Raw genomic sequence first — 25,399 nt, 5'->3', positions numbered from 1 at the left:
ACCAGTCCTTCCAACAGCACTGCAGCCTCCCCAGGAGTGAAATGGGGGGGGGGGGAGAGGAGAGGCAGGAGGTCTGGAGACGGCCCCCATCGGCTATCGGTGACTTTGTGTTAAAACGTTTAAAACCGGCACGTGTTCTCGTGTAATTACAAAAACAATGGTTTCATTCTGGAAAAAGTTAAAATACTCTTGGAGAGAAAAGCAGGCTAACCACGATTTTGAGGACTATCAGAGGAAGACACCTTTTTTTTTTTTTATTAAAGGGGGCAGTGAACCCACCCCTGATTGGCTTTGAACTAAAGCTGCAGACTCGTGCCCTCTGTGTCCCCATGCCGGCGGCGGCAGAGGCGGCGGGGAGACGGTCAGAGGTCGGAGAGGACAGCAGGCGGCGGTGCTGCTCGGAGCCCGCGGGAGGGCCGGTGACAGGCCGGTGCCGGGGTCAGGGTCAGCCTGGGGGGTCACTGACCAGGGGCGCTCCGGCAGAGACAGGCCGTGGGGGGCAGAGGGCTGTCGGAGCCCCGCCCCTCGCCCCTCGCCCCTCGCCCCTCGCCGGGCCGGCCCTCACTTCCTCCTCTTGGCCACGGCGCAGTAGGCCTGCTCGATCTCCCGGTCGGCCGGGCACGTGCTGGTGAACTCGTCGCGGGCGTAGGCGTTGCGCAGGTACCTGGCGATGCCGGTCATGTCGGAGGGGATTTCAAAGCCCCGGTACCGCTTGGCCACGATCTGGAAACGAAGAGGAAGCGGTCAGAGGGGCCCCCAGCTCTGAGGCTGTAGAACGTTCTGGAGTTCATGGAGCGATCCTCCATCGGGCGCGTGTGTCCGCCGCCTCTCCGCGGGCTCCCGTCTCCGCGGGCTCCCGTCCTCCCCGTCCTCTGTGGTCGCCGGCGCCCAGGGGGCCCCGGGTTCTCCCCGGTGGTGGAGACCTAGCGCACCGACCATGTAGCTACAGCGTGGAGGGCCAGGGCGTGAGACAGGGCCGCTGGTCGACCAATTTGGATCTTGACCTCAAACAGTTTCACCAAAGACTGCTCTGCACTCGGCCACAGGGGACACATTGGGGGTTACCGTCAGGGTCAGGGTCAGGGTCCGGGTCAGGGTCAGGGTCAGGGTCCGGGTCAGGGTCAGGGTCAGGGTCAGGGTCAGGGGTCAGGGTAGGCATCCTGCACTCGGAGGCTCACAGGAGGTCACCGTGGCTGGGAATGAAGCTCAGGCCCCGGTGGGTGCGGCTCAGTGGTTGGAGCATCATCCTGGGCACCAGAAGGTCGCGGGTTTGATTCCCCGTCGGGGCACACACCTAGGCTGCAGGCTTGAGCCCCAGGCGGGTGCAGTCTGGACGTGTACAGGAGGCAGCAGATAGATGTCTCTCTCACACAGGGTCCCTGTGTCTGCTCTCCCATCCCCCATCCCTCCAGACCAGGGACCAGCTCTGGACCCGTGGGGTGTGAATGGTAAAGAGGGCCCAGAGCCCGGCTTCTTCCTGGGCATCTGAGTCCCTGAGGCCGGGGGCAGGGCAGGGGTGATGATGGCCCAGTGGCTGGCATGTGCAGGTGGCAGCGCGGCTGGGGCACCTGAGGAACAGCCATGGTGCCAGGGCGGGACCAGCAGCCCCGAATCTCAGGGTCACCCGGGATCCTGAGTGAGAAGGCCAGGGCCAGGTGGAGGGGTGCACGTGTCCACAATTCTTGTGCTGAAGAACCACCGATCCGGGGCGTCTCTCAGCCCTAAAGTCACATGACCCGTGACTTCCCTTCCACATGCAACACCCGGGGGACAGGCCGCCAGACCCGGCCGCGGCCGCGCCGGAGAGCTGTCCCTGCTCCAGCGGCGGGGTTGGGGTTAGGACTGAGGCCGATGCCTGGCCGGCGTGGCCCCAAGGATGAGCGTCGACCCATGAACAGGAGGTCACAGTGTGACGGGCTCAGTCCCCAGAGTGGGGTGTGCAGGAGGCAGCCATTCAGTGAGTCTGTCTCATCATTGATATTTCTCTCTCCCTCTCCATCCTATCTAAAATCGATAAAAATATATTTAAAAGAAAGAAAAGGAAGAGAGAGAGAGAGAGAGAGAGAGAGAGAGAGAGAGAGAGAGAGAGAGGGAGAGAGATTGAGATTGAACGAACTGAGTTGTTGACCCCGAGAGGACCAGCCCCACTGGCCCTTCAGGGAGCTTCCCCCACTTCATCCTCAGAAGCCGCTCAGAGGCCCGGCCTGGAGCATCGGGCGCCGTGTGATCACGCCATCCTCCCGTGGCGTTCGCGTGGCCTCCGTGAGGCTGTGGGCGCGGCCCGGCGAGCGAGCGGGGACGCCCTGCGACAGAGGAGCCTGAGCGGCCGTGTCTGACTGGGGCCGGCGCTCTCATTTCAGGGTGAGCCCAGTCTGCCGGGACACACGTCCAACACGCCCGCCCACCGGGACACACGTCCACACACGTCCACACACGCCGCCCACCCGCCAGGACACACGTCCACACACGCCGCCCGCTCGCCAGGACACACATCCAACACACCCGCTCGCCGGGACACACGTCCACACACGTCGTCCGCCCGCCGGGACACACGTCCACACACGTCGTCCGCCCGCCGGGACACACGTCCACACACGCCACCCACCCGCCGGAGCACATGCACACGCTGCCCGCCCGCCTGGACACACATCCACACACACCGCCCGCTCACCGGGACACACGTCCACACACGCCGCCCGCCCGCCAGGACACACGTCCACACACACCGCCCGCCCGCCAGGACACACGTCCACACACACCGCCCGCCGGGACACACGTCCACACACACCGCCCGCCCGCCAGGACACACGTCCACACACACCGCCCGCCCGCCAGGACACACGTCCACACACACCGCCCGCCGGGACACACGTCCACACACACCGCCCGCCCGCCAGGACACACGTCCACACACACCGCCCGCCGGGACACACGTCCACACACACCGCCCGCCCGCCGGGACACACGTCCACACACACCGTCCGCCGGGATACACGTCCACACACGCCGCCCACCCGCCAGGACACACGTCCACACACACCGCCCGCCAGGACACACGTCCACACACGCCGCCCGCCGGGACACACGTCCACACACGCCGCCTGCCCACTGGAGCACACGTCCACACACGCCGCCCGCCCGCCGGGACACACGTCCACACACGCCGCCCGCCCGCCAGGACACACGTCCACACACGCCGCCTGCTCGCCGGGACACACGTCCACACACGCCGCCTGTCCACCGGAGCACATGTCCAAACATGCCACCCGCCCGCTGGAGCACACGTTCACACACGCTGCCCGCCCGCCGGGACACACGTCCACACACGCTGCCCGCCCGCTGGGACGCCGCCCGCCCGCCGGGACACACGTCCACACACGCCGCCCGCCCGCCAGGACACACGTCCACACAGGCCATCCGCCCGCCAGGTCACATGTCCACACACGCCGCCCGCCGGAGCACCACCTTGAGGATGTGCAGCTTGGGGAGCAGGTTGCAGTCGGCCAGCGTGAGCTCGTCCCCGTCCAGGAACTTCCGGCCGGACAGGGCCACGTCCTCGCCGGCCTCGCCCTCGGCGGGCAGCGGGCAGTTCAGGTAGTCGTCCAGCCGCCGCAGCGCCCGCAGCAGGCTCCGCTCGTGGCCTGGGAGAGGGCACGGCGGGAGACGGGGTCAGCCCCTCCCCAGAGGAAGGGAGGGGGCTGGCGTGGCCTCACTCTTCCCGGACGGAACACAATTCTGCCGTCCGCCCCTCACTGCCATCCACACCCACTGCTGTCTACCCCCCACCGCCATCTAACCCGCACCGCCACCTGCACCCACCGCCGTCCACGCCCACTGCCACCTGCACCCACCGCCGTCCACGCCCACTGCCCCCTACACCCACCGCCGTCCATGCCCACTGCCACCTACACCCACCGCCGTCCATGCCCACTGCCCCCTGCACCCACTGCCGTCCACACCCACTGCCCCCTGCACCCACTGCCGTCCACACCCACTGCCACCTGCACCCACCGCCGTCCACGCCCACTGCCACCTGCACCCACCGCCGTCCACGCCCACTGCCACCTGCACCCACTGCCGTCCACGCCCACTGCCGTCCACACCCACCGCCGTCCACACCCACCGCCGTCCGCGCCCACCGCCGTCCACACCCACCGCCGTCCACACCCACTGCCGTCCACACCCACCGCCGTCCGCGCCCACCGCCGTCCGCGCCCACTGCTGTCTACATCCTACTGCTGTCCGCCCCCCACTGCCACCCGCGCCCACTGCTGTGTCTGGAGCTCACTCACTCCCACGTCCCTATGGAAACCCTGCTGTGGAGCAGGCCCTGGTGGCAGCGCCACTGACACTGCCTCGGGGTGCAGCGGGGCCCGGCCCCCAGGGTGAGGGAGGGGTGCGCCCTAAAACATGTTTCTGCGTCCAGCCCCAGGCGCCGTGTCTTTGGGACCCACATGCAGGTGCAGAGTGGGGCGCCTTCCCTGTTTCTGGCACCGGTCGCCCCGCTGGCGGGAGGACAATCCCAGGACCCAGAGGCCCCGCGGACACTCACTCTCGTGCGCGTCCCCCCTGGTGTTCTTGATGAAGGCGGAGAACTTGGCGAACACGTCGTCCCCGGCGGAGTTGGACTCGGGGTGCCGGGTCCCCAGCTTGGGGTACCTTGGGAAGCCCAGGGGGAAGGTCACAGAGGAGCCGTGTTTGGTGGGGATGACGGGGGGGGGGGGTGGAGGGGTATCTGTCTGAGCGGATAAAAACCAAGCGCTTTCCTGAGCTGCTCCTCTCCGAGGTCCGGGCCGCGGGGCAGGGGACAGGTCAGACTGGCCGCTCTGGACCCACACCGGCTCCCCTGGCCGCCCTGGCCTCACTCCCTCCCGCTCAAAGGAGGTGCTGGACCAGAAGGTCCATCCCGGTCCAGGCTCCTAGGAGGTGGCCAGCCCCCAGGCACCAGCCACCCACCCCCTTCCTGCGTTCGAACCCGGGCCGCCGAGCTGCAGGCTCGGAGCAGAGCCCGCCGCCTCCTCTGGGTGTCTAGTCCCTCCTGGTGGCTGTGGCCCACCGGGAGGGGGGGAGCCGGGGCGGGGAGAGGCTCCACGGCCAGGGCTTCCAGCTGCCTGGGAAGGGGGCCGTGGGGGACATGGGGGTGTGGGGACAGCGGGGGCCCACCTCGGGGGGGCCAGGCGCTCCTCCAGAAACTCCTCGATCTTGTTCACGTCCGTCTTGACCTCCCCGTCGAAGGTCATGAAGGGCGGGTTGGTCCCGGGGGCGAGGTTCTGCAGGTCCGTGGGTTTCCTGGGGGGAGGGGGAGGCAGACAGCAGCTTTGTCGGCAGCCCCCAGGGGGCGCTCCGTTCCCCAGCCAGCGTGTCCTCCCGGGAGAGAGCGTTCCCGTGGGCACGGATGGGGCCGGGCCTCTGCAGGTCTCAGGGGCAGTGGGTGTGGCCGCTCTGGCCGCGGAGCTGGGAGCGGCTCCCCCAGGCCCCGCCAGGGTGGTGCCCGGGCCTTCGGGGAGCTATGGCTGACGAGGAACTGGGGAGCAGGCTCCTCGGGCGCCCCAGCTCCGACTCCGTCCCGATCCCCTCTGGCCCGGGCCTGTGACTACGGCTCACCCACAGTCCGGCCAAAGCAGGGCCCTGGCTGAGGAGGGACATGCCTGTGATAATGCCATGTGCCTTGGTGTGTGTGTGTGTGTGTGAGTGTGAGTGTGTGTGTGTGTGTGAGTGTGTGTCTGAGTGTGTGTGTGAGTGTGTGTGTGTGAGTGTGTGTGTGTGTGTGAGTGTGTGTCTGAGTGTGTGTGTGAGTGTGTGTGTGTGAGTGTGTGTGTGTGAGTGTGTGAGTGTGTGAGTGTGTGTGAGTGTGTGTGAGTGTGTGTGAGTGTGTGTGTGAGTGTGTGTGTGAGTGTATGTGTGTGTGAGTGTGAGTGTGTGTGTGTGTGTGTGTGTATGGAATTAAACCATTATTTCGATAAAGCAGGAACCCTGTCTTACCTTTTCAGGTCCACCGTTGTCACATTGAACATGACGCCCTTTAGCCAGAGGATCATGAAGAGGCGCTGAGAGAAGGGGCAGTTCCCGATGCTCTCCCCGTCACAGCCGGCCTGCAGGGAGGGAGGCCGGGGTCTGCAGGGGCCGAGGCGGTGGGGTCCCTGGATGCCTGAGGGCTGGGCGGGGGGCTGCTAGGACCCCACCTCGGAGCAGCCCGCACACCTCACCTGCAGATGGCCCTGACATGGCTGCTCCGGCCACCCAGGCCACGGCCACCCAGGCCACGGCCACCCAGGCCACGGCCGCCCAGGCCACGGCCACCCCCTGGGCCGCTGTAAAGGCTGCTCCCGTCTCTGCTCTGCAGCTGAGCCTGCCAAGGCCCAGGGCCGGGCTGGGGGTCCCTCCCGGATCAGCCACGGCCTCCCCTGCTGCAGGTCAGCAGAGCCACACCAGCAGGGGAGGGCGATGGAGGCGCAGAGACGAAGTCGCATACCCGGCCCGGCCTGCTCCGCAGCCTCCAGACCCCGCGTCTCCCAGCAGCTGGAGCGCAGGGAGGTCTGAGGGCGCCTGCAGGGGCCGTCCTCTCCCCGTGGTGCCCTGCCCCTCGGAGACCCTGGCGGAGCGCACCCTAACGGCGGGCCATGCCCTCCCCCAGCCCTGGACGCGGCTCCGAGGCCCGGGCGGACGGCCCTGCAGCAAGCCGCCTCTGCCGGGCGTCAGTCCACAGGGCGCGTCCCAGCCTCTCTGCCTCTGCCTCCCATCTCCTCCACCCCACGCCAGGTTCCCCCTGGAAACCGTCCTCACCGGCTCCCGAGTCCCGGCGGCTCCATCTCTAGACAAATACAGTCTGTAAAAAATAAACACGGCCCTGCCCGGTGCTGCTCGGTGGTCAGACTGCCGGGTCCGGGGTTCGACTCCTGGCCAAGGGCATGACCCAGGTTGCAGGTTTGTTCCCAACCCCAATCAGGGGCGGCGGCTCCCTCACTCTGACCCACCTGGGATGTCCCTGCATTGGCGTATCTCCGCTAAGGGCACGGCGCCTGCCACGCCCGGGGCGCTGGCCACGGACACACACCTCCGGCCGCGCGGTAACCTCCCTGTCACCCGAGCGGCCACCTCCCAGGTCCCCAGGGTCTTCCCTGGCCCTGTCCACGAGCCAGGTCCCTCCCCTCGCAGACGAGTCCACAGCACGAACATCTGACCCTAGAGTTTAGGACCACCCTTCCCTGTCGGTTAGACCGGTGCCCGCGGCCCGGCCAGGAGGCCGCGTGGTCGCCGTGGCCGCCGTGGCCTGTCCCAGGCGTCTCTGCGTTTCTGTCCAGCGTGAGTGACCACTGCAGGTGCAGAGGGCCGCCCAGGACATGGCCAGGGACCGGCCTCTGTCTCCTCTCTACCAACCCACCACACTGATTCCACCACACTCGCTAAGGTGCTCACTTCCCAGACGGTGTTTACCAGGCAGGCCCACAGAGAATGTTCTAGAAAGAAGGTGGAGCCAAGCAAGCAGAGAAGCAGCGTGGAGGGTGAAGGCGTGGCTGCTCTGGGGGAAGGAGAGGTGGGCGCCGAGGAGCCGCCAGGGAGGTTTGGAGGGGTGTTCGCCGTTGTCAGAGGGGCCTGAGGGTTCCTCTCCTGCCACGCTCTGCCCTCGCACCTGCCCCTGCGTCCCGGTGTCCCCTCCGTGGGACACTCCCGCCAGGACTTAGGGGACGATGAGTGTAACATCGCACTGCCCACCCCACACTGCACGCCGACGGTCTCCCTGCCTGACCCACAGCCCGCGGAGCCCGCCCCCACGCCGACGCCAGGGCGGCCGCTCACCCTCCCCCAGCGGCTGGGCCGGTGCTCGGAGGAGCCCGTGGGGCCTGCTCTGCGCAGGCAGCACAGCCGGGAGCAGGCCCCGTCCCGCGGCCACGGGCTCGGGCTGGAGTGTTCTGGAGGCAGGGGAAGGCCGGGGAAGGCAGGGCCTGACCTTGGCCGTGAAGGACGCTCAGTGAAAGCTCCCAGGGAGCCCGGGGCACTCAGCAAGGACACGGCCTGCTGTCGAAGAAGGATGGGCGAGCTTGCCCTCTCCCTCCAGACTCCGAGAGGTCACGGCCCCGGCCGGGGGACACGCCCAGGAGCCGCCGGGGAAATGCCACCGCTGACTCTCCGAGGAGATCCGTCCCTGGCCCCCGCCCACAGCTCATCCTGGTCCTGGCCTGGGCCACGATGCACAGCGAGAACCAGCTCTGCGACCTTCCTCTGGGGCAGCAGGCACAGGACGGCCCCCGGCGTGGCCACATCCCGACACGCAGGCCTGTGACTATGTCACCTCACTGGCACACGGGACTCAGCCAGTGTGTCAGGCTGTAGGTCTGAGGTGCAGGTTATCCTGGCTCTGCAGGCGGGCCAGTCTGAGCCCCCATCCTTACAGATGGGAGCGTCCCACCGTGGTCAGGAGGACGAGGAGCTCTGAGTGTGGAGGGGGCAGGAGCCAAGGAACCAGCGGCCTCCAGGAGCAGGAGAGACAAAGGCGCAGATCTCACCCCCCCCCCGCCATGGCCCCCAAGGAGAGATGGGGGCCTGTGGACACCTTTGTTTTAGCCCAGAGAGACCCACGTCTACGACCAACAGAACTGTAAGGGGATCTATCACGTGAGCTGTTTTAAGCCATCGCCAGGGTTTGAACCCTCTTGCTGTTGGCGCCCCCTAGTGGTCTGGAGATGCACGCTCAGACTTACCACCGCTTTTACCAGGCCCATCCCCAGTTCGATGTCAGCCCCTGTCAGGGCTAAACCTTCCCCATGTGCCCAGGACTTAGGTTTCCCAAACCCTAGGGTTTTCCGTTTTAAAACCAGGAAAGTCCTGGGAAGACGAGGGTGTGCTGGTCTCCATCCCCCGACTCCCAGCTTAGACCCCATGGGGAGACCAGGAGAGCAATACGGAGGCCCGGCCACGTGGGGGCCTGGACAGAGACTTGTAGAACCGCATTGGGATCCTGATTTGGGATCAGCAGGGAAGGGCATACTTTGCTCCTGGTGGGAGTTCACAAAACTGAAGATTTGTGAATTATTTCTCCACTCTCGGAGCAATGGAGAGAGGAGGGTGGACGCAGGGTGGGACGGGCGGGACAGAGAAACCACAGACAAGAAATCCTCCTCTTCTCTAAAAGTGTTCCATTTCAACTTTCTCTATTTGTTTGGGATTCTCTAGCTCTTTTGCAAAATTTTTTAGAAACACATGTAGCTTCCTGCCCTGGCCAGTTTGGCTCAGTGGATAGAGCATAGAGCTGTGGACTCTGGGGGACAGGGGTGCAGGCTCACCACCGCCCCTGGGAGAGGCTGACGTCCTGCCCGGATCAGGCACCCCTGCCATGTTCTGGAATCCCGACAGAGAGGGAGGGGAGGGTGGCCTGGCACTCCTCCGTCTGACCGTCCTCCTCCTCCCCCGCCTGCCGGCTCCTCTCCGCTCAGCGCCCCCTCTGCCTCCTCAGCTCTGTGCCCACCCCTCCCAGAGAGGAGCAGATGCGGGCACACAGGTGTGAGGACAGGCTCCCTGAACCATGGAGGGAGGAGGCCCCGGGAGAGAGCCAAAAGCAGAGGGCGCCCTCCGGACTCTGGTAGCACCGGGTTCGAGTGCAGGGTGACCGCCCAGGTCAGGAGGGAAGGCTGTGGGGGCTGCTTGCCGGCCAGAGGCCAGCGACCCCAGCTGGGCCCTCCGCCGAGAGTGCGGGCACGGACCACCTGACGGCTCCTCCGCAGCCCTACCTTCTCTGCTGCCACTGGCCCTGCTCTCCCCTCCCCTAGCGGAGCCGGTGAGGACGGCGGCAACCACGGAGCCAGGCCCAGGAGCAGGCTCCCCGCAGAGGGGGAGGCAGGCCCCTCAAGCTTCCCCCTTTCCACTCCGCCGTCCCCACACCTTGTGGGTGCCGTGTACGGACACCCTGCCGGCGCACCCTGAGGCACACGGTCACACACCCTTCCTCTCCCTCCTCCCCCTCACCCCGTCAGCCCACGGAGGAAAAGGCGGCCAAGTGCAGGAGGCCCCGGGCGGAGAGAACAACGGGCATTCCTTCTTAAAGGAACAGCAGCTCGCACCCTGGGGATCCTTCTGGCTGGACTGTGCTTGCAGAGCCGGCCGGCGGTTCAGGTGTCCGTCCTGGTGACCCGCGCCCCCCTCCCAACCCCCTCACCCCGGCGCCCTGTCCTCCTGCCGCTTCTGACCCGGCCCGGTGCTCCCTCCCTCCCTCTCTCCACACCGCCGAGTCCCCACGGAAACACGCTGCCCGGGACCCAGCACCATCCCACCATCACTGCGCGGTCCAGGCAGCGTGTCTGAGAGCTGTGCCTTGGTGGGAGCGTCGCTCTGGCTTTCCAAAAAGCCTGTAACCCCGAATACGGCCCCTCGGCGGACAGCGCCTCCTCTCTCCGACCGTCATAATCATCAAAAAGCCTGTAACCCCGAATACGGCCCTCGGCGGACAGCGCCTCCTCTCTCCGACCATCGTAACCATCCGAGGACCAGGCGGCAGGTCGCCCTTGGCCCACGTAGCTGAACCCTGAACCAAACTGCTCTTCGCTCTGAGCCCTGGTCCCCAGGTTCGTGGGGTTCGAGTAAGGTGACCCGATGTCCCGATTTTGGCGGGACAGTCCCATTTTTAACGATTTGTCCTGCGTCCTAAAATAGGGACTTCTTTAAAACGCCATGGGGTGCGGAACAAATTGTTAAAACTCGGGGCTGTCCCACCAAAAGCGGGACATCGGGTCACCTTAGGTTAGAGTCCACGTCCCCATGGGCGGAGCCGAGCCACAGGAGTGCACGCACGGCCACACGGACTGGCTGTTCAGCCTCGCGGACGCATTAGGCTTTCAAAAGCCAGGGCCGCTTAATCCCCGCCTAATCGCGTGGCCCGGTACCAGCAGGCGCTCTTACGGAGACGAAAAGCTGTTTCCCTGTGAAGTTCTCACAGGAATTGCCGCACAAAGGGCCGCCTTGTTCGGGAAAGCCTGCTTAGTGACGCCGCGGGCGTAGGGACCCGGGTGTCAGACTCCTGCGGGCCGAACAGTGAGTCACAGTCACAAAACGCAGGCGGAGGCGGAGGCCTGGCCACAGGGAGTCCTCCTTCCCCTCCCTTCCCCCTTCCCCACAGCACCCACTCCCCCAAACCCTGCAGGCAGCCCTGAGCCTCTCACCGGACTGTCTCTCCGCTCACCGGGGTCTCACCAGCCTGAGCGGACATGAGCCCCGTGTCCCACTTCCCTGCGGCCCCAGCACAAAGCACCCCACGGAGGGAGACACAGTGTCCGCCTTAGGTCAGTGCCTCACAGACGTGGACCAGGCTGGACCAGCAGGTCCTCCTGTTCCCTGTGGCTTCTCTGAGCGCGGGCTCGGCCCCCCGCTGCGCCCCTCTGTCTGGAAGAGGGTGCGTGGACAGATAAGTGAGAGGACAGTGGACAAGCACCAGTGCAGACACCAAGCATCGGGGGCCCGTGTAGAGGATCCACATCCTGCAGAACGTGGGTTTTGTCACCCCGTACGCGCTCCCTCTCGGCCAGATTGTTTACAGACTCCAGCTTCTACTCCTGGGGCAGGAGTCGGGGCCGCTCAGGCACTCCAAGGAAGATGTGAGTTAAGTGACAATGGGCACCCTTTTCACCTCGGACTCAGGAAGCTGGGAGCAAACAGGGCACCCGCAGTGCCAGGGGAGCACAGTTCAGGGTAACCTCCTAGAAGAGGAAGTTTAATAAAGGTCATCAAATCCTCAGCCGTGCACGGCCTGGCAATCCCAGTTCCAAGAATGCAGGACAGAGTCCCGCGGCGAGGGACTGAGCCTCCTGCCAACGGGCCTGAGTCAGCGACTGAAAGGGGGTCCGCCAGCCCCCGTCAACCCTCAGATGAGGCCATGGCCCCGCCATCATCCCCATTGCAACCTCCTGAGTCCCAACGACCCAACGAAGCTGCTCCTGGATTCCTGGCGTTCCTGATGCAGGAAAACTGTGAACCAATGCCTGCTGTGTGCCCCCCCCAACACAGGGACCAATATCCACCGCATCTGGTGACAGCCGCTGTGCCGCGGGTCCTCCCGCTGTGTACCTCCTCCCCGCTCCGGCCTGCCCTTCCATCAGCCTCACGGTGTCCGCTCTGGCCACACCTGCGCCGGGGGCGGGAGAACAGCGGGGAGCACACCGCGTGGTCCCCGCCACCGCGAGCTCAGCCCGGCGGTCCCGCTGCAGCCGCTGGGCGGAGCCCGTGCCCGGCGTCTGTCTGTCCGCTGGGCTGGGGGAGCTGCGGAGGGCAGGTCCGGCCAGTCGGAGGGCCGCTGTGTCCCCAGGCACCCCACAGGCGGCAGGCGACAAACCCACGCTTCTCGCTAGCAGGGTAAGCTGGGCGCTGTGACCCGAGAGGGCAGCACGCAGCAGAGCTGTGCATTTCACACGTTCCTCCCAGTTCTGGCTTCCTCTCTCTGTGCGTCTGAAACCTCAGGGGATGGATGCCCACAGGCCCGGTGCGGAGGGGCTGAAGGTTTCTGCAGACACGCAGGGAGGCGGGCATCGGAGTGGACAGAATGGAGCCGAGCAGGCCCTGGAAACCAGGGACATGAAGGCCCGCTGTGAGGAGGCGGGTGGTGCGGGAGCGCACGCCCAAGGTGAGCCAGTGGCTCATGTCCCCCTCCCTCCAGAGCACACGACCCCTCGCCCTGACAGGGACCCGGTCAGAGGACCACAGGTCCCCACAGCCCCGTGGGATCCACGTCCGTGGCTGCTGCTCAGATGTCCCATGAAGAGGCTGGCTCTGGCTCCAGGGCGGCCCGGGGCCAGGGCAGGAGGGCACGGGGCTTGGGTGTTGCCCCGGTTGACCCAGTCACACCAGGAAGCACGGACGGAGTGCCTCCCCGAGCCCACGGCCCTGCCAGGGGGATGCTGTGTGCATCTCTCCGCAGGCACATGCCATGTGTGCACATGCATGTAAGAGTCGAGAAAACATGCTGTCCTACCTCAGTCCCCACCCCAACTAGCCCTCCACAGATGCCCTACGTGTGGTTTGTAAGGAAGTTATACAAGACATTCAAAAAAACAAATGGCAGAAAGCATCATGAGCGTCACAGAAGTGCATTCTTGCTCATTTCCCTTCAAGATCCACAGTCCGCACATAGTTGTGGAAATAGCACCCCCATTTCAAGCTCCTGGGGACCAAGCCCCACAGAGCAGGTCTCAACGTGCTCTCTCCGGTGACATGTGCTGAGAGCCATGGCCTACCGGTCTACCAGGTCAGCCAGATGCTGCTCCCAACAGATTCCCGACCCACCCACTCCCATCCTGCCAAAGGTTGGGTGGAGAGACAAAGCTTGGATGGATGGATGGATGGATGGATGGATGGTTGGATTGATGGATTGATTAAGGGAGGCATTCTGGGTGACAAATACTCAAAGACCGTGTCTTTCTTGAGTCTCCCTCATGCCACCCTCAGCTTCACCTCCCTGGAGAGCCAAGTGTGACAGCAAGCCTCCTGGCTCAGCAGTCACTCCACATTCATGGTCCAACGTGTGGTGTCCAGACCATCACCTCAGAAAGTACCAGAGTCTGGCCCAGGGCTGTTCACCGGCCACACTGAGATTCTGTCAGTCAAGAGAACTCTGCCAGGAAACCCGTATCTCGGACGAGCCCACCTAGACCCTGCCTCCCAGTGTGCACACTGGCTGAGGAGAGCCAGACTGCAGGCGGCACTTCCTTAGCGACCCAGGCCCCCAGCCAGGCACGCCCTCCCGTCGTGCTCTGCGGTCAGCGCTCTGTCGACAGCTGCTATTACGCCGGCGTGTTATTATACAGCCGCTCTTTGTTGTTTTGAGTAAAGAAGGAAAGAACCTTTCTTACTAAATACCGCACGGCTACCCTATCATTCGATGACAAACTAACACTTCGAGAAAACGAAACTGAAAATCAGCAATGAATTGGCCGTCCAGACCTCCAGGGAGCGTTCCTCACCGAGTCTACACATTTCTGGCTCCTTTACCTCCGGGAATTCATCCGCACACGTTTATAGGGTGAGACAACAATCAATGAGGTGACAATGCTCCCTCCGACCGGCGACATCAACCCCCAGGCGCTAAAACTAGAAGCAGGCTTTATTAGGACGTATTACTGGGTCCACGTGCAATTACTTGCTGGTATATTTGGAACCGTTACATTTATTTTTAAGAGATCCACCAAAGGACTTGTATGCATGCATGTAAGCACAACCAATGGACGCAGGACAGAGGGAGGGGGGTGAGGGCATGTGGTGGGGGGGGGGTGAGGGAGGCAGGGGAAGGTCCATTGGGAAAAAGAGGAGACAATGTACTACTGTCGATAACACTAGTTTAAGCAATAAAACAAAAAAGGAAAATATGTTAAAGTTAAAAGTTCACAAATGGGATGCAGGCAGAGTCATCTTAAACTGTGTTTGCCCAGGACCATGTGAAGGCAGGCGAAGTCCAGAGACACTGTGGGGCTCACCCTCAGAGCCACTCCGTGAATTCACACGTCAGCCATAATTCACATGTCATGGGCCACAGGAAAGGGAGCCCAGAGGGACCGGAGCGGCCGGGCGGGTTTCACATCGGCGTCACACCCTGAAAGGCGCGCCCGCTCAGGGCCTCCGCCGGGTGCCGCGCTGGCCCTTTGTGTCTGTGGCTCCGAAAGAGGGTGATGGCGGATAAGGAGAAAGTGAGAGGCCGCGGCCGCTCCTGGGACCATCTTAAGTGGCCTCAGAAGTCGGATCGGGCGGCAGCGGCCTGGAAATCGATCTCACTGTTTGGAATCTGTTTGTTTCCTTGAAGGGGAAATAGAAAAGAATGCCCCATGAAGTGATCCCGGGCCGTCATCAAAGGGAAAGCTTCAGGATCAGCTGTGTGACCCGGCCCTGCCTCCGCCAGCACTGGCCGCTCGGAGCGGGAGCTGGGACCCAGCTTCTCTCTGCTTCTCCCACATGCTGGGCTCCAGGGAGGGAGGGGGGAGGTACCTGGGGGGGGGGGGGTGCCCTAAGAAAGAAAGAAAGTGCAACAGCAGGGATGAATAGGAAGGAGCTGTTTGTTTGTTTTTAATTTTTTTTAATATATATTTTTTTAATTTCAGAGAGTAAAGAAGAAGGAGAGAGAGAGAGAGAGACGCATCGATGATGAGAATCATTAATTGGCTGTCTCCTGCACGGCCCACATTGGGGATGGAGCCCACAACCTGGGCCTGGGCCTGTGCCCTGACCAGGAATCGAACTGTGACCTCCTGGTTCATAGATCAACACTCAACCCCTGCGTGGCACCTGCAGGACGGAACGGGGCTGTTTCTGCACAAACGCAGTGAACGTGTGTGAGCCAGTGATGGGGCAGCGACTCCCCGGCTAGTACCAAGCTGATTTCACCAGGAGCCGTGCTGAACGTCTCACCAAATCCCCGAATCCCCACAACCACCACCTCCCGGGCAGGTATGATCCGTCCCCACTTCGCCCATCAGCACCAAAGGCACAGAGAGGCTCGGTCACCTGCCCGCGGCCACACAGCAAGAGCGGGGCCGAGCCGGGACATGGTCCCGGGCGCCGCCAGCTCTGAGGCCCGTGCTCTCTGGTCGGCGTCTGCTCCCTCGCACAGGCGGCACCCGTTCACACCTCCATCGCCCCCCGGACTGAGCCTCACACCGGCCACGGGAGAGACGGGACACTCAGAGGGCCGTGTCCCGTGCGCGTGGGGCTTCCCCAGAGCGACGCCCAGCCCGGCGTGGAGCTGGGACTGACTTCCTGCTGCGGATCTTGCGCACAGATACGCAGGGGCACGGAGCGGGGGTCGGATTAAAGGCGGGAAAACGTGTCCTCGCGAAGGAAGCTGGCACAGCGGGACCCCCGGTGACAGAGGGCCAGGACCCCCAGGGCTGCCTGGGGCAGGAATAGCGCCCTGAAGGGCCGTGGCCTGGCTAGGGCGTGGGTCCCTGTGAAATCCTGCAACAAACAGCTGAAGCACTTGGAACTGAGAAGCAAAACGATCCGATCTTTTCTGCCTGGTCACTGCCTCTCACCAGGCGTCTGGCTGGAGGGCCAGGATGGAGGAGGGGGACTAGCGGGAAGCGGTTACTGTTTCAAACTGTATCCGAGGTTGGAAGCTGTAGCCTGGAGGAGCCGCCCAGAGCAGCCCGGGTTTCTTAACCCAGAGAGCAGGTGTGGGCGGCACCTGACCCGGCTCCCATCCGGGACCCCCTGCAGGCCCGTCCCGGACTCCCCCCCCCCCCCCGCAGGCCCATCCCCGGACCCCCTGCAGGCCCATCCCGGACCCCCCCTGCAGGCCCGTCCCCGGACCCCCTGCAGGCCCATCCCGGACCCCCCCCTGCAGGCCCATCCCGGACCCCCCGCAGGCCCGTCCCCGGACCGCCCCCCCAGGCCCTTCCCCGGATCCCCCTGCAGGCCCGTCCGGGACCCCACACCCCCCCCCCCCCCCCCCCGCAGGCCCGTCCCGGGGCCTTCCTGGGGCTGTGTCCTCAGGTTCCTCCCAGCACCTGCTCCGCTCAGGGGGAGAGGAAGGTCCGCCTCCTCCTGGCCTCCCGCTGGGAAATTCTCACCTGATCACCTTGGGAACCCTTCTCCTGCTCATTGGAATTCGCTGCCTTTCTGCGGGAGGTTTGGGCCAGGGCTGCCTCTAAGCCGGGCATTTGGGAGGATTAGGACTCTAGTGCAATGCGCATTCCTGCCCCAAAGGGCGTTTGCACAAAGCCCCTCCTGTGAGCCACCGGGCTCCTGACGCCTGGAACCGCCTGAGCTCAGCCCCGCAGCCCCTTCTCCTCGGCGGCTCAGCCAGGCCCGCTCTCCTCCCAGTGACTGAGGGTGAGGCGGGCAGCGGCAGGCGCTCAGGGAGTCACCCATCCCCTTTCCTTCCCAGACAAGAGTCCCCATGTTCAGTAAGGATGATCATTCAGATAAAAGCCCAGGTTCCTCCCAGACACACCTATGGCTTCCACCGAGCAGGACCCCTAGCCGGGCTGTGACCCGCCCGCTGGCCGCTCCCTCCCCCTCACCTCACCCCCTCACCCCCCACTCCCCACACTCCCCACCTCACCCCCTCACCCCCCACCCCCCACACTCCCCACCTCACCCCCTCACCCCCCACCCCCCACACTCCCCACCTCACCCCCTCACCCCCCACCCCCACACTCCCCACCTCACCCCCTCACCCCCCACCCCCACACTCCCCACCTCACCCCCTCACCCCCACCCCCCACACTCCCCACCTCACCCCCTCACCCCCCACTCCCCACACTCCCCACCTCACCCCCTCACCCCCACCCCCAACACTCCCCACCTCACCCCCTCACCCCCACCCCCCACACTCCCCACCTCACCCCCTCACCCCCCACCCCCCACACTCCCCACCTCACCCCCTCACCCCCCACTCCCCACACTCCCCACCTCACCCCCTCACCCCCACCCCCAACACTCCCCACCTCACCCCCTCACCCCCACCCCCCACACTCCCCACCTCACCCCCTCACCCCCCACCCCCCACGGGCTTCCTTTGCAGAACCCGCTCTGAATACCAACAGGGCTTGGCGCATTTTTTTAAAAAACGAAGTAAGTTCTTCCATCACCTCCTGGCTGGGGGGGCCCCAGGAAAGGTTCCAGGACAAAGGGGGGGGGCTGGCCGCACCCTGACTCCCACACCTCCACCCCCTCAGCTCGCAAACCAGCCACACCCGCTCGCTCCTCCCTCCGGGCCCGCGGGGAGGGGGGTAAGGCCCGGGAGCCAGCGGACTCACCTTCACGAAGAGCGTGATGTCGTGCTCGCGGCCCCGGGCGCCCTCCGCGGACGCCTCGCCGTCCTCCTCGCGGCCGTTCGCGGCAGCCGCCTCCTCCGCCGCCGCCGGCAGGTGGTTGCTGAGTCCCGAGGCCCCGGGCTGCGCGGCCTCCCCGTCCCCGTCCCCGTCCTCGCTGCCCCCCGCCGCCGCCTCCCCGCCCGCTCCGTCTGGGCCCCGCACTGGACTGTCCCCCTCCTCCCCCTCCTCTGCCTCCTTCTCCTCCTCCTCCTCCTCCTCCTTCATCTCCTCCTTTTCCTCCTCTGCCTCCTCCCTCGGCTCCCCCGCCTCCGGGGGCCCTTCCTGGTCCCCCTCCTCGCCGTTCCCAGGGGCCGCTTCCTCCCCGGTCCCCCGGGCCCCACCCTCCTCCGCAGCCCCCGCATCTGCACCCCCTGCATCTGCACCCCGAAGCTCCTCCGCGGGCCCCCCGCTGCTGCCGCCCCGGCTCCCCGCCGCCTCCTCCTCCCCGGGGCCCGCGGGGTCTGGGGGCGCCCCCGGAGCCTCCTCCGCCCCCGCCTCGCCCTGTGCACAGAGCCCAGGGCTCGCCCCCTGCCCGCGCCCCGGGGCCTCGGCCTCGCCCTGCGCCCCGCTGGCTGCGGGCGTCTCAGCCTCCTCCGCCCCCGCCTCGCCCTGCGCACAGCGCCCCGGGCTCGCCCCCTCCGCCTGCTCCGGCCCGCCCGCCTTCTCCCCGCTCCCCGGGGCCTCCCCGCCGTCCCGGGCGCCCTCGGGGGCCTCGGCCTCGCCCTGCGCTCCGCTCCCTCCCGGGGTCTCAGCCCCCGCGTCCCCCGCGCACCCTCCGCCCGGCCCCGCGCCTTCGCCCGCCCTCAGCCCGGCCGTCGCGGCGGCGTCCTCCCCGGCGCCCCCCGGAGCCTCTGCGCTCTCAGCCGAAGGTGCCGGCCCCTCCCGCGGCCCCAGGGCCCCCGGGCCGCCCGCTGGCTCTGCGGCCTGGGCCATGGCCGCGGGCTGTCCTGGGCCGGAGACCCGCCTGAGGCTGCGGGCCGGTGGCGCTGGGCGCCGGGACAGTCCGCTCCGGGCGGGGCCCCCTCGGTGCGCTGGGCGCCGGGAGAGCCCGCTGGCCCAGGACCCTGGCCCTCCCGCGGGACGGCTCCTCCAGGCCCGGCTTCCCGCCTGCGCCCCGGTCCCCGCCTGCGCCCCGGTCCCCGCCTGCGCCCCGGTCCCGCCTGCGCCCCGGTCCCCCCTGCGCCCCGGTCCCCCCTGCGCCCCGGTCCCGCCTGCGCCCCGGTCCCCGCCTGCGCCCCGGTCCCCGCCTGCGCCCCGGTCCCCCCTGCGCCCCGGTCCCCCCTGCGCCCCGGTCCCGCCTGCGCCCCGGTCCCCGCCTGCGCTCTGGTCCCGCCTGCGCTCCGCTTCCTGCCGGCCCCGCCCTGAGCCGCCGCACCTGTGCGCAGGGCCCCGTGGGTCTGACCACAAGTCCGCGGGCAGCGCCGTCCAGGGACGGGGGCGGGGCTTCTCCCCACGCCCCCCTGCCCGCCCCTACCCCCTCTTCCCACCCCCTCCACCCTCCTGGTCCCAGGCCCTCCTCCCCGCCCTGCGATTTCAGTGCAAAGAGCCGGTTCTCAGGCCCCTCTGTTTCCTGGAGCCGTTTTCCGTCCCAGCGCACCCCCCCCCCCAAAGCCCTCAGCCCCCCTGGGCCCCAGAGCCCCGCGCTAAGCCGGCTGGAACCCAGCTCCGGCTTCTGTCCAGGGCGGCGGGGGAAAGGGGCGCGGCCACGCCCACCTCCGTCTGCAGACCCGGGGGCTCCCAAAGGCCCCTAGCACAGAGGGGGCTCCCAGAGGCCCCCCCCCCGCACAGAGGGGGCTCCCAGAGGCCCCTAGCACAGAGGGGGCTCCCAGAGGCCCCCGGCACACACAGAGGGGGCTTCCAGGGCCCCCACACACACACAGAGGGGGCTCCCAGGGGCCCCCCGCACAGAGGGGGATCCCAGAGGCCCCCAGCACAGAGGGGGCTCCCAGAGACCCCCCCCCGCACAGAGGGGGCTCCCCCCGCACAGAGGGGGCTCCCCCCCCCTCCCCCGCACAGAGGGGGCTCCCAGAGGGTGGAAAGGGGCAGCGGGCTAACCTGACAAGCTCAGGTGAGGCCCTCGAGGCGGCCTAGAAATCTCAGACCCAAAGTAGCCACAAGGCTGGTCTGAAATGAACACTTTTCAGTCACTTTTTATCCGACCCCGGGCTCCCCTTTGCTTCCTCCTCCTCCCCCCTCCCTCCTCCATCACCAAGGACTTCCTGTGGCGCTCAGCCCCTCCAGGCGGCGGTCATTGGTAAAAACAGGTGAAACCCCATTCCCGGAGCGTGGCCTCAGTCCTCCAGATGCTGCTTCCTGGCGATGTCAGTTTGGCTCAAATAAACTCAAAACACTCCCTACAGGCGTGACCCTTCCTCACAGTGAAGCCAGAGGAGCCCGCGGAGCTGCTCTGAGGGGTCCCTGTGCGTGGGGGCCCCTCTTCCCAGTGAAGAGCCCTGGGGGGCGGGCAGGGGGCTGTCCTGGGGGGCAGGGGGCTGCCCTGGGGGAGGGACTACACTGGGGGGCGGGGCTGCGCCCCCTCTATGGGCCCTGAGCATGGAGAGTCTGGATCGTGGGGGTCGCCGAGACCTGAGCCCCGCCCAGTGCGCTGCCTCCAGCTCCTGCCTCCCAGCTGTGTGCTGGGAGTTTGGGGAGATGGCCATGGGGGCGGGGGGGATACAGAATTTGAGGGGGGCTGTGGAAATCCCCGGGTTCGGGATCTCCCGGGACCTCAGACCAGACCCGGTGTCCCAAACTGTGGAAGTGAGACTGAGGAGCCAGGCCGGACTCGGGTTCCTGCGGGAACGAGCGGGTGGCCCAGGGGGGCCCAGGTGCCCCTCTGAAGGTGGCGGGGAGGGGCCCTGAGGACTGAGGTGAGGAGCAGGCTCTTGCCGGCCGTGGCGCTGCCCTGAGACCCCGCAGCCCGCCTGTCCACTCCCGTCCACGAGGGCTCTGCTACCGCAACGATCAGGGCGTGGTGAGAGGTGGGCACGTCTGGCTGCCCACGGAGAGCCTGCTTCTCCTTCCCATCGCTCAGCACTGATGGCTCAAGGCAGCCGGAGCCCACTGCCGCCCAGACCCCGGCCGCCTGGCCCCAGGCTGGGCCCTGTGTGGGCGGGAAGCCCCAGGGGCCTCACACATGAAGCACCGTCTGCACACTGCCAGGCAGCCGCTCAGCCTGTGACCGCAGGACCTGTCAGCCGCCATCCTGCTCCGCCCAAGCGCCGTCACCCGGAGGCCCCGCAGGTCTCCCGCACCTGCAGGCGTCCCCTCACCCGGAGGTGTTCTCTCTCCTGGAGGCATCCGGCCGCATCATGGGACAAGGAAACTGCCTCCAGCCTATTTCCTGAGGAAAAAGCCAGAGCCAGGCCCCCAGGGCCCCGGCCCCCAGCGCCAGCACCAGACACAGGCACAGCCCTGTGCAGCCCCCGAGGACGGGCTGTTTCAGAAGAAAGAACCCTTGGGAAGAGGACTGAGTGCGTCTAGTGTCTGCCCTGTAGCCAGCGCCCCCCTGACACACCTCACTATCCCACAGGACACAGGCTCCCCCAGGGGCCAGGTCTAAACCCTGCCTCCTTCAGGGTCCCCAGGTCAAGTTCACCACCAAACGATCTCTGGTTGTCCGAGCCAGTGTGGCTCGGTGGATAGAGCATCAGCCTGCGGACAAGAAGGTCCCAGGTTCGATCCCGGTCAAGGGCACATGCCCTGGGTTGCAGGCTGGATCCCCAGTAGTGTGTTTGCCTGTGGTTAAACAAAATGTATTTGTGTAGTCCTGGCTGGGGAGCTCTGTTGATGAGAGCATTGACCTGATATACGCCAAGGTTGCAGGTTTGATCCCCAGTCAGGGCACATAGAAGAGCCAACCAATGAATGTATCCATAAAGCGGAACAACAAATCTCTCTCTCCCTCTCTCTCTCTCTCTCTCTCTCTCTCTCTCTCTCTGAAATCTATTACTTAAAAGAAATTGATGCACTATTTTTAAATGATTGTAGGATCAAAGCTGAAAATAGGGAAAGCAGAAAATAGGAGCTCTTTACAATGTATACATATCTCCAGGGACACACAATGGAATATACACAGTTTGTGAATATATATCACATGTTCTTTATCCATTCATCCTCCAAGGGGCGCTGAGGTTGTTTCCACATCCGGACTAGCAATAATGCTGCAATGAACATGTATACACACGTATGTACAAACATGACTCCTTCCCTCGGTCACCCTTTCCTGCCTGGCATTCCCCGCAGTAGTTGTCTCCGTATGACATGGACTACACCAGTGGTCGGCAAGCTGAGGCTCTCGAGCCACGTGCGGCTCTTTGGCCCCTTGAGTGTGGCTCTTCCACAAAACACCACGGCCTGGGTGAGTCTATGTTGAAGAAGTGGTGTTAGAAGAAGTTTAATTAAAAAATGTGGCTCTCCAAAGAAATGTCGATCATTGTGCTGTTGGTATTTGGCCCTGCGGACTGATGAGTTTGCCGACCACTGGGCTATACGGTGCCTACTCATGGCCTGTCTCCCTCATCCACCCCTAGAACACGGTTCTGAGGAACCTGGGGGGGGGGGGGGGTTGTCATGCCCAGAACAGGTGGGAGCTGATAAACATGCACTGAATGAATGAATGAATGAATGAGTGAATGAATGCATGCAGGCTTCCTTATGTGGCAACCTCTGAACCCCTGAACCCCTTTCAAAGTGCTTCTCTCGGCCGGCTTTACGCGAGATGGAACTGCTAATGTCACAGACACGCTGTTTGGGTAAGTTTCTATCTGACTTTGGCGGCCACTTGGGCAAACACTTTTAATCATTAGCAAAGGCCAGGCGGCTCCCCGGAGGGGCACACAGGCAGTGCCCAGCACCGGAGCTGAAGGTCACCGCGGAGTCCGGAGGGACCGGCACACGGGGAGCCGGCTGCCGGCGCCAGATTAGCCATTTCCAGGCCTCGGAGGGTGACACGGAGGTGACGGACCGCGGAGGGGAGGCGGGAGGCAGCGGGCCGGGGACTGGCGGCCCTGTCACCAGAGTCCTCCTGCCGGCTGCCACGGAGGGCGTGGGGCGGGGCCCCGGGGTCCGGAGAAATCCTGAGGCCTCACACCATTTCCAGTCGGTGGGTGGGTCGTTCGAAGGGCCTCTGCCCGGCAGGCCTCTCCCAGCCGCGCCCTCGGGTTAAGACTCTGATGTTCAGATCAGGGTGATGCCCCTTCCCCCCGCCTCCCCCTCCGTCCCCGCTTCCTCCTCCCGCGGGTCTCCCTCCGCGGCGGGCTCTCCAGGACAGCGGGCCCGGGTGCCGGCCTTGGGAAGGTGTCACTTCCTTCAAAGGTAAGGTGACCGGACGTCCCGCTTTTGGCGGGACAGTCCCATTTTTAACAATTTGTCCCGCGTCCCTCTAAACGCCAAGGGACGTGGGACAAATTGTTAAAAATCGGGATGTCTGGTCACCTTTTTCAAAGGGGCTCTCGCTGCAGAAATGGCCTGAGCCAGGAGGCAGGGACCGGGCACAGGGTCAGCCCCACACACACACACGTCCCCGAGGACAGGACAGACCCAGGGGAAGGCACCAGGGTAAGGGGTGGGGCGGCCGGTGTGGCTCCGTGGTTGAGCATCGACCTAGGAACCAAGAGGTCACTGGTTCAAATTCCCAGTCAGGGCACAGGCCCGGGTTGCGAGCTGGGTCCCCAGTGGAGGATGTGCAGGAGGCAGCTGATCCACGATTCTCTCATCAACCCGGGCCCTGCCCAAGCCTCGCCCCACTCACGGCGCTCATTCTGCTTCTGGCAGGTCCCTGCCCAGTCACCTCCTGGAGGGCACCCCCCATCCCGGACCGCCTGTGCACAGTGTCTCCTCCATCCCTCCCGCGCGCACACACACACACACTCAGCTGTCTGTGTCTGTGGCTCCAGGCGAGAGAGCCTCCTGGTCTCGGCCCGTCAGCACCTGGAACAGCGCCGCCTGGAGGCGCTCATTGCCTTAGCAGCAGGCCTGCTGACTCGGGCACAGACTTGGCACTGTCTGAGCTGCCGGGCGGTCAGGACCGTCTGCCCGGCCCCTGTCGGTTCTGAGGCAGCCAGGGGCCTCTCGCCCTCCCGGACTCAGCCCACACCGGCTCCCGCCGGCGAGTCCACGCCGGCGAGTCCACGCCGGGGGTGACGGCCGCTGTGAGCGGTCCTCCAGCCCCGACCCACGCCCCCCGCCCCGCCCCGAGTGTGTGCCCCAGGGGGTCCCGTCTGCAGGCGGGAAGGACACGTGGCTCCGTTGGCGTGTCCCTGCCGAAGACCCAGCGAGAGCCCGTTCCCGCAGGAGATCTTAGCCGTCGGTTCCCTGACGCTCCTGCCCCTCCCCCCGCCCCCGCTTTTGGGGAAAGAATCCAGGGAGGCGTCTCTACAGCGAGGTGTCGCCTGTCACCGTGAAGGAGCCGTCAGCCAGGAAGCTGACCGCAGCGGCCACAAGCTGGAGGGGGCGCCTGGGGAGGGAGAGAGCGGTGGGGGTAGACCCCAGGGCCCCTGACTCAGAGCCCATGCCTCCCTGTCCGTCCGCCCTCACGGGTTCCAGCGGGAGGAGTCCTCCGGGGCGGGGGGGGGGGGGGGGGGGGGGGGGGGGGGGATACAGGGGCCGGAGCAGCCCCGCCTGGACCAGGAAGCCAGCTTTCCCACAGCCGCAGGGGCTCCGGTTTCAGCACAAACGGGCAGCTCCGCCCGGCCTCACGGTCTGGTTTTATTTCTTCCGTCGCCTTAGCCCTGAGAGGTGCCCGTGCAGCGCAGGGGGCGGGAGGCCCGCTCCGGTTCTCGCCCACGGGACGGGCGGAAGGCACACTGGTTCGACGGCTGTAAGCGGAGCGGTTCTGAGGTCACAGACCCCGGGATCGGGTCCCTGCTGGAAGCGTGGTGATGCCCTCACCAGGGCTCTGTCTCCATGGCAACACAACGGGAGCCAGCACCGAGCCGTGGTCCTTCCTCTCCCGTCCCGTCCCCTCCCCTCCCCTCCCCTCCCCCCTCCCCTCCCCTCCCTCCCCCCTCCCCTCCCCTCCCCTCCCCCCTCCCCTCCTTTCCCCTCCCCCTTCCCCTCCCTTCCCCTCCCCTCCCCTCCCCCTCCCCTCCCATCCCCTCCCCTCCCCCTCCCCTCCCCCTCCCCTCCCCCCTCCCCTCCCATCCCCTCCCCTCCCCTTCCCCTCCCCCTCCCCTCCCCCCTCCCCTCCCATCCCCTCCCCTCCCCTTCCCCTCCCCCTCCCCTCCCCCCTCCCCTCCCCTCCCTCCTTCCCTCCCCTTTCCAAGGCGTTGGCAGCAGAATGAGCCCGGCCACCTGATGACAGCCAGGCCCCACGATCAAGGCCCCCAGACGTATGCATAGGCTCCCCAGGCTCCTGCGGGGAAATGGGAGTTTTGTGTTTTTTAAAATATATACATATATGCATGTTATTGATGTCAGAGAGGGAGAGAGAGAGCTAGAAACATCAGTGATGAGAGAGAAGCATGGATCAGCTGCCTCCTGCACGCCCCCTACTGGGGATGGAGCTGGCAGTCAGGGCATGTGCCCTTGATCAGAAATGAACCCAGGACCCTTCAGTCCGCAGGGCGATGCTCTATCCACTGAGCCACACCGGCCAGGGTGGAAATCAGCGTTTT

At 65.5% G+C, this 25,399-nt stretch overlaps 2 protein-coding genes across 2 annotated transcripts in view; both read right to left on the bottom strand.

The window, feature by feature from the left end:
* KCNE2 (potassium voltage-gated channel subfamily E regulatory subunit 2) overlaps positions 1 to 25,399 on the bottom strand; it is a 286,345-nt gene that overhangs the window by 151,381 nt on the left and 109,565 nt on the right. The window lies entirely within an intron of this gene.
* On the bottom strand, positions 562 to 17,834 carry CLIC6 (chloride intracellular channel 6; the record flags this gene model as incomplete). Its single annotated transcript, XM_084873716.1, has 6 exons — positions 17,727 to 17,834; positions 5,983 to 6,092; positions 5,164 to 5,289; positions 4,553 to 4,659; positions 3,466 to 3,641; positions 562 to 723 (listed from the first exon to the last, which is right to left on the bottom strand). Exons 2-6 carry the CDS (start codon positions 6,036 to 6,038, stop codon positions 562 to 564), a joined length of 627 nt encoding a protein of 208 aa, XP_084729842.1. The 5' UTR covers positions 6,039 to 6,092; positions 17,727 to 17,834.

This window comes from Pipistrellus hanaki, assembly GCF_964339955.1.
Source record: "Pipistrellus hanaki genome assembly, chromosome: 2".
Taxonomy (NCBI): Eukaryota; Metazoa; Chordata; class Mammalia; order Chiroptera; family Vespertilionidae; genus Pipistrellus; species Pipistrellus hanaki.
The sequence above is the reverse complement of the archived record's forward strand: the minus strand, read 5'-3'. Positions and strand labels throughout refer to the sequence as shown.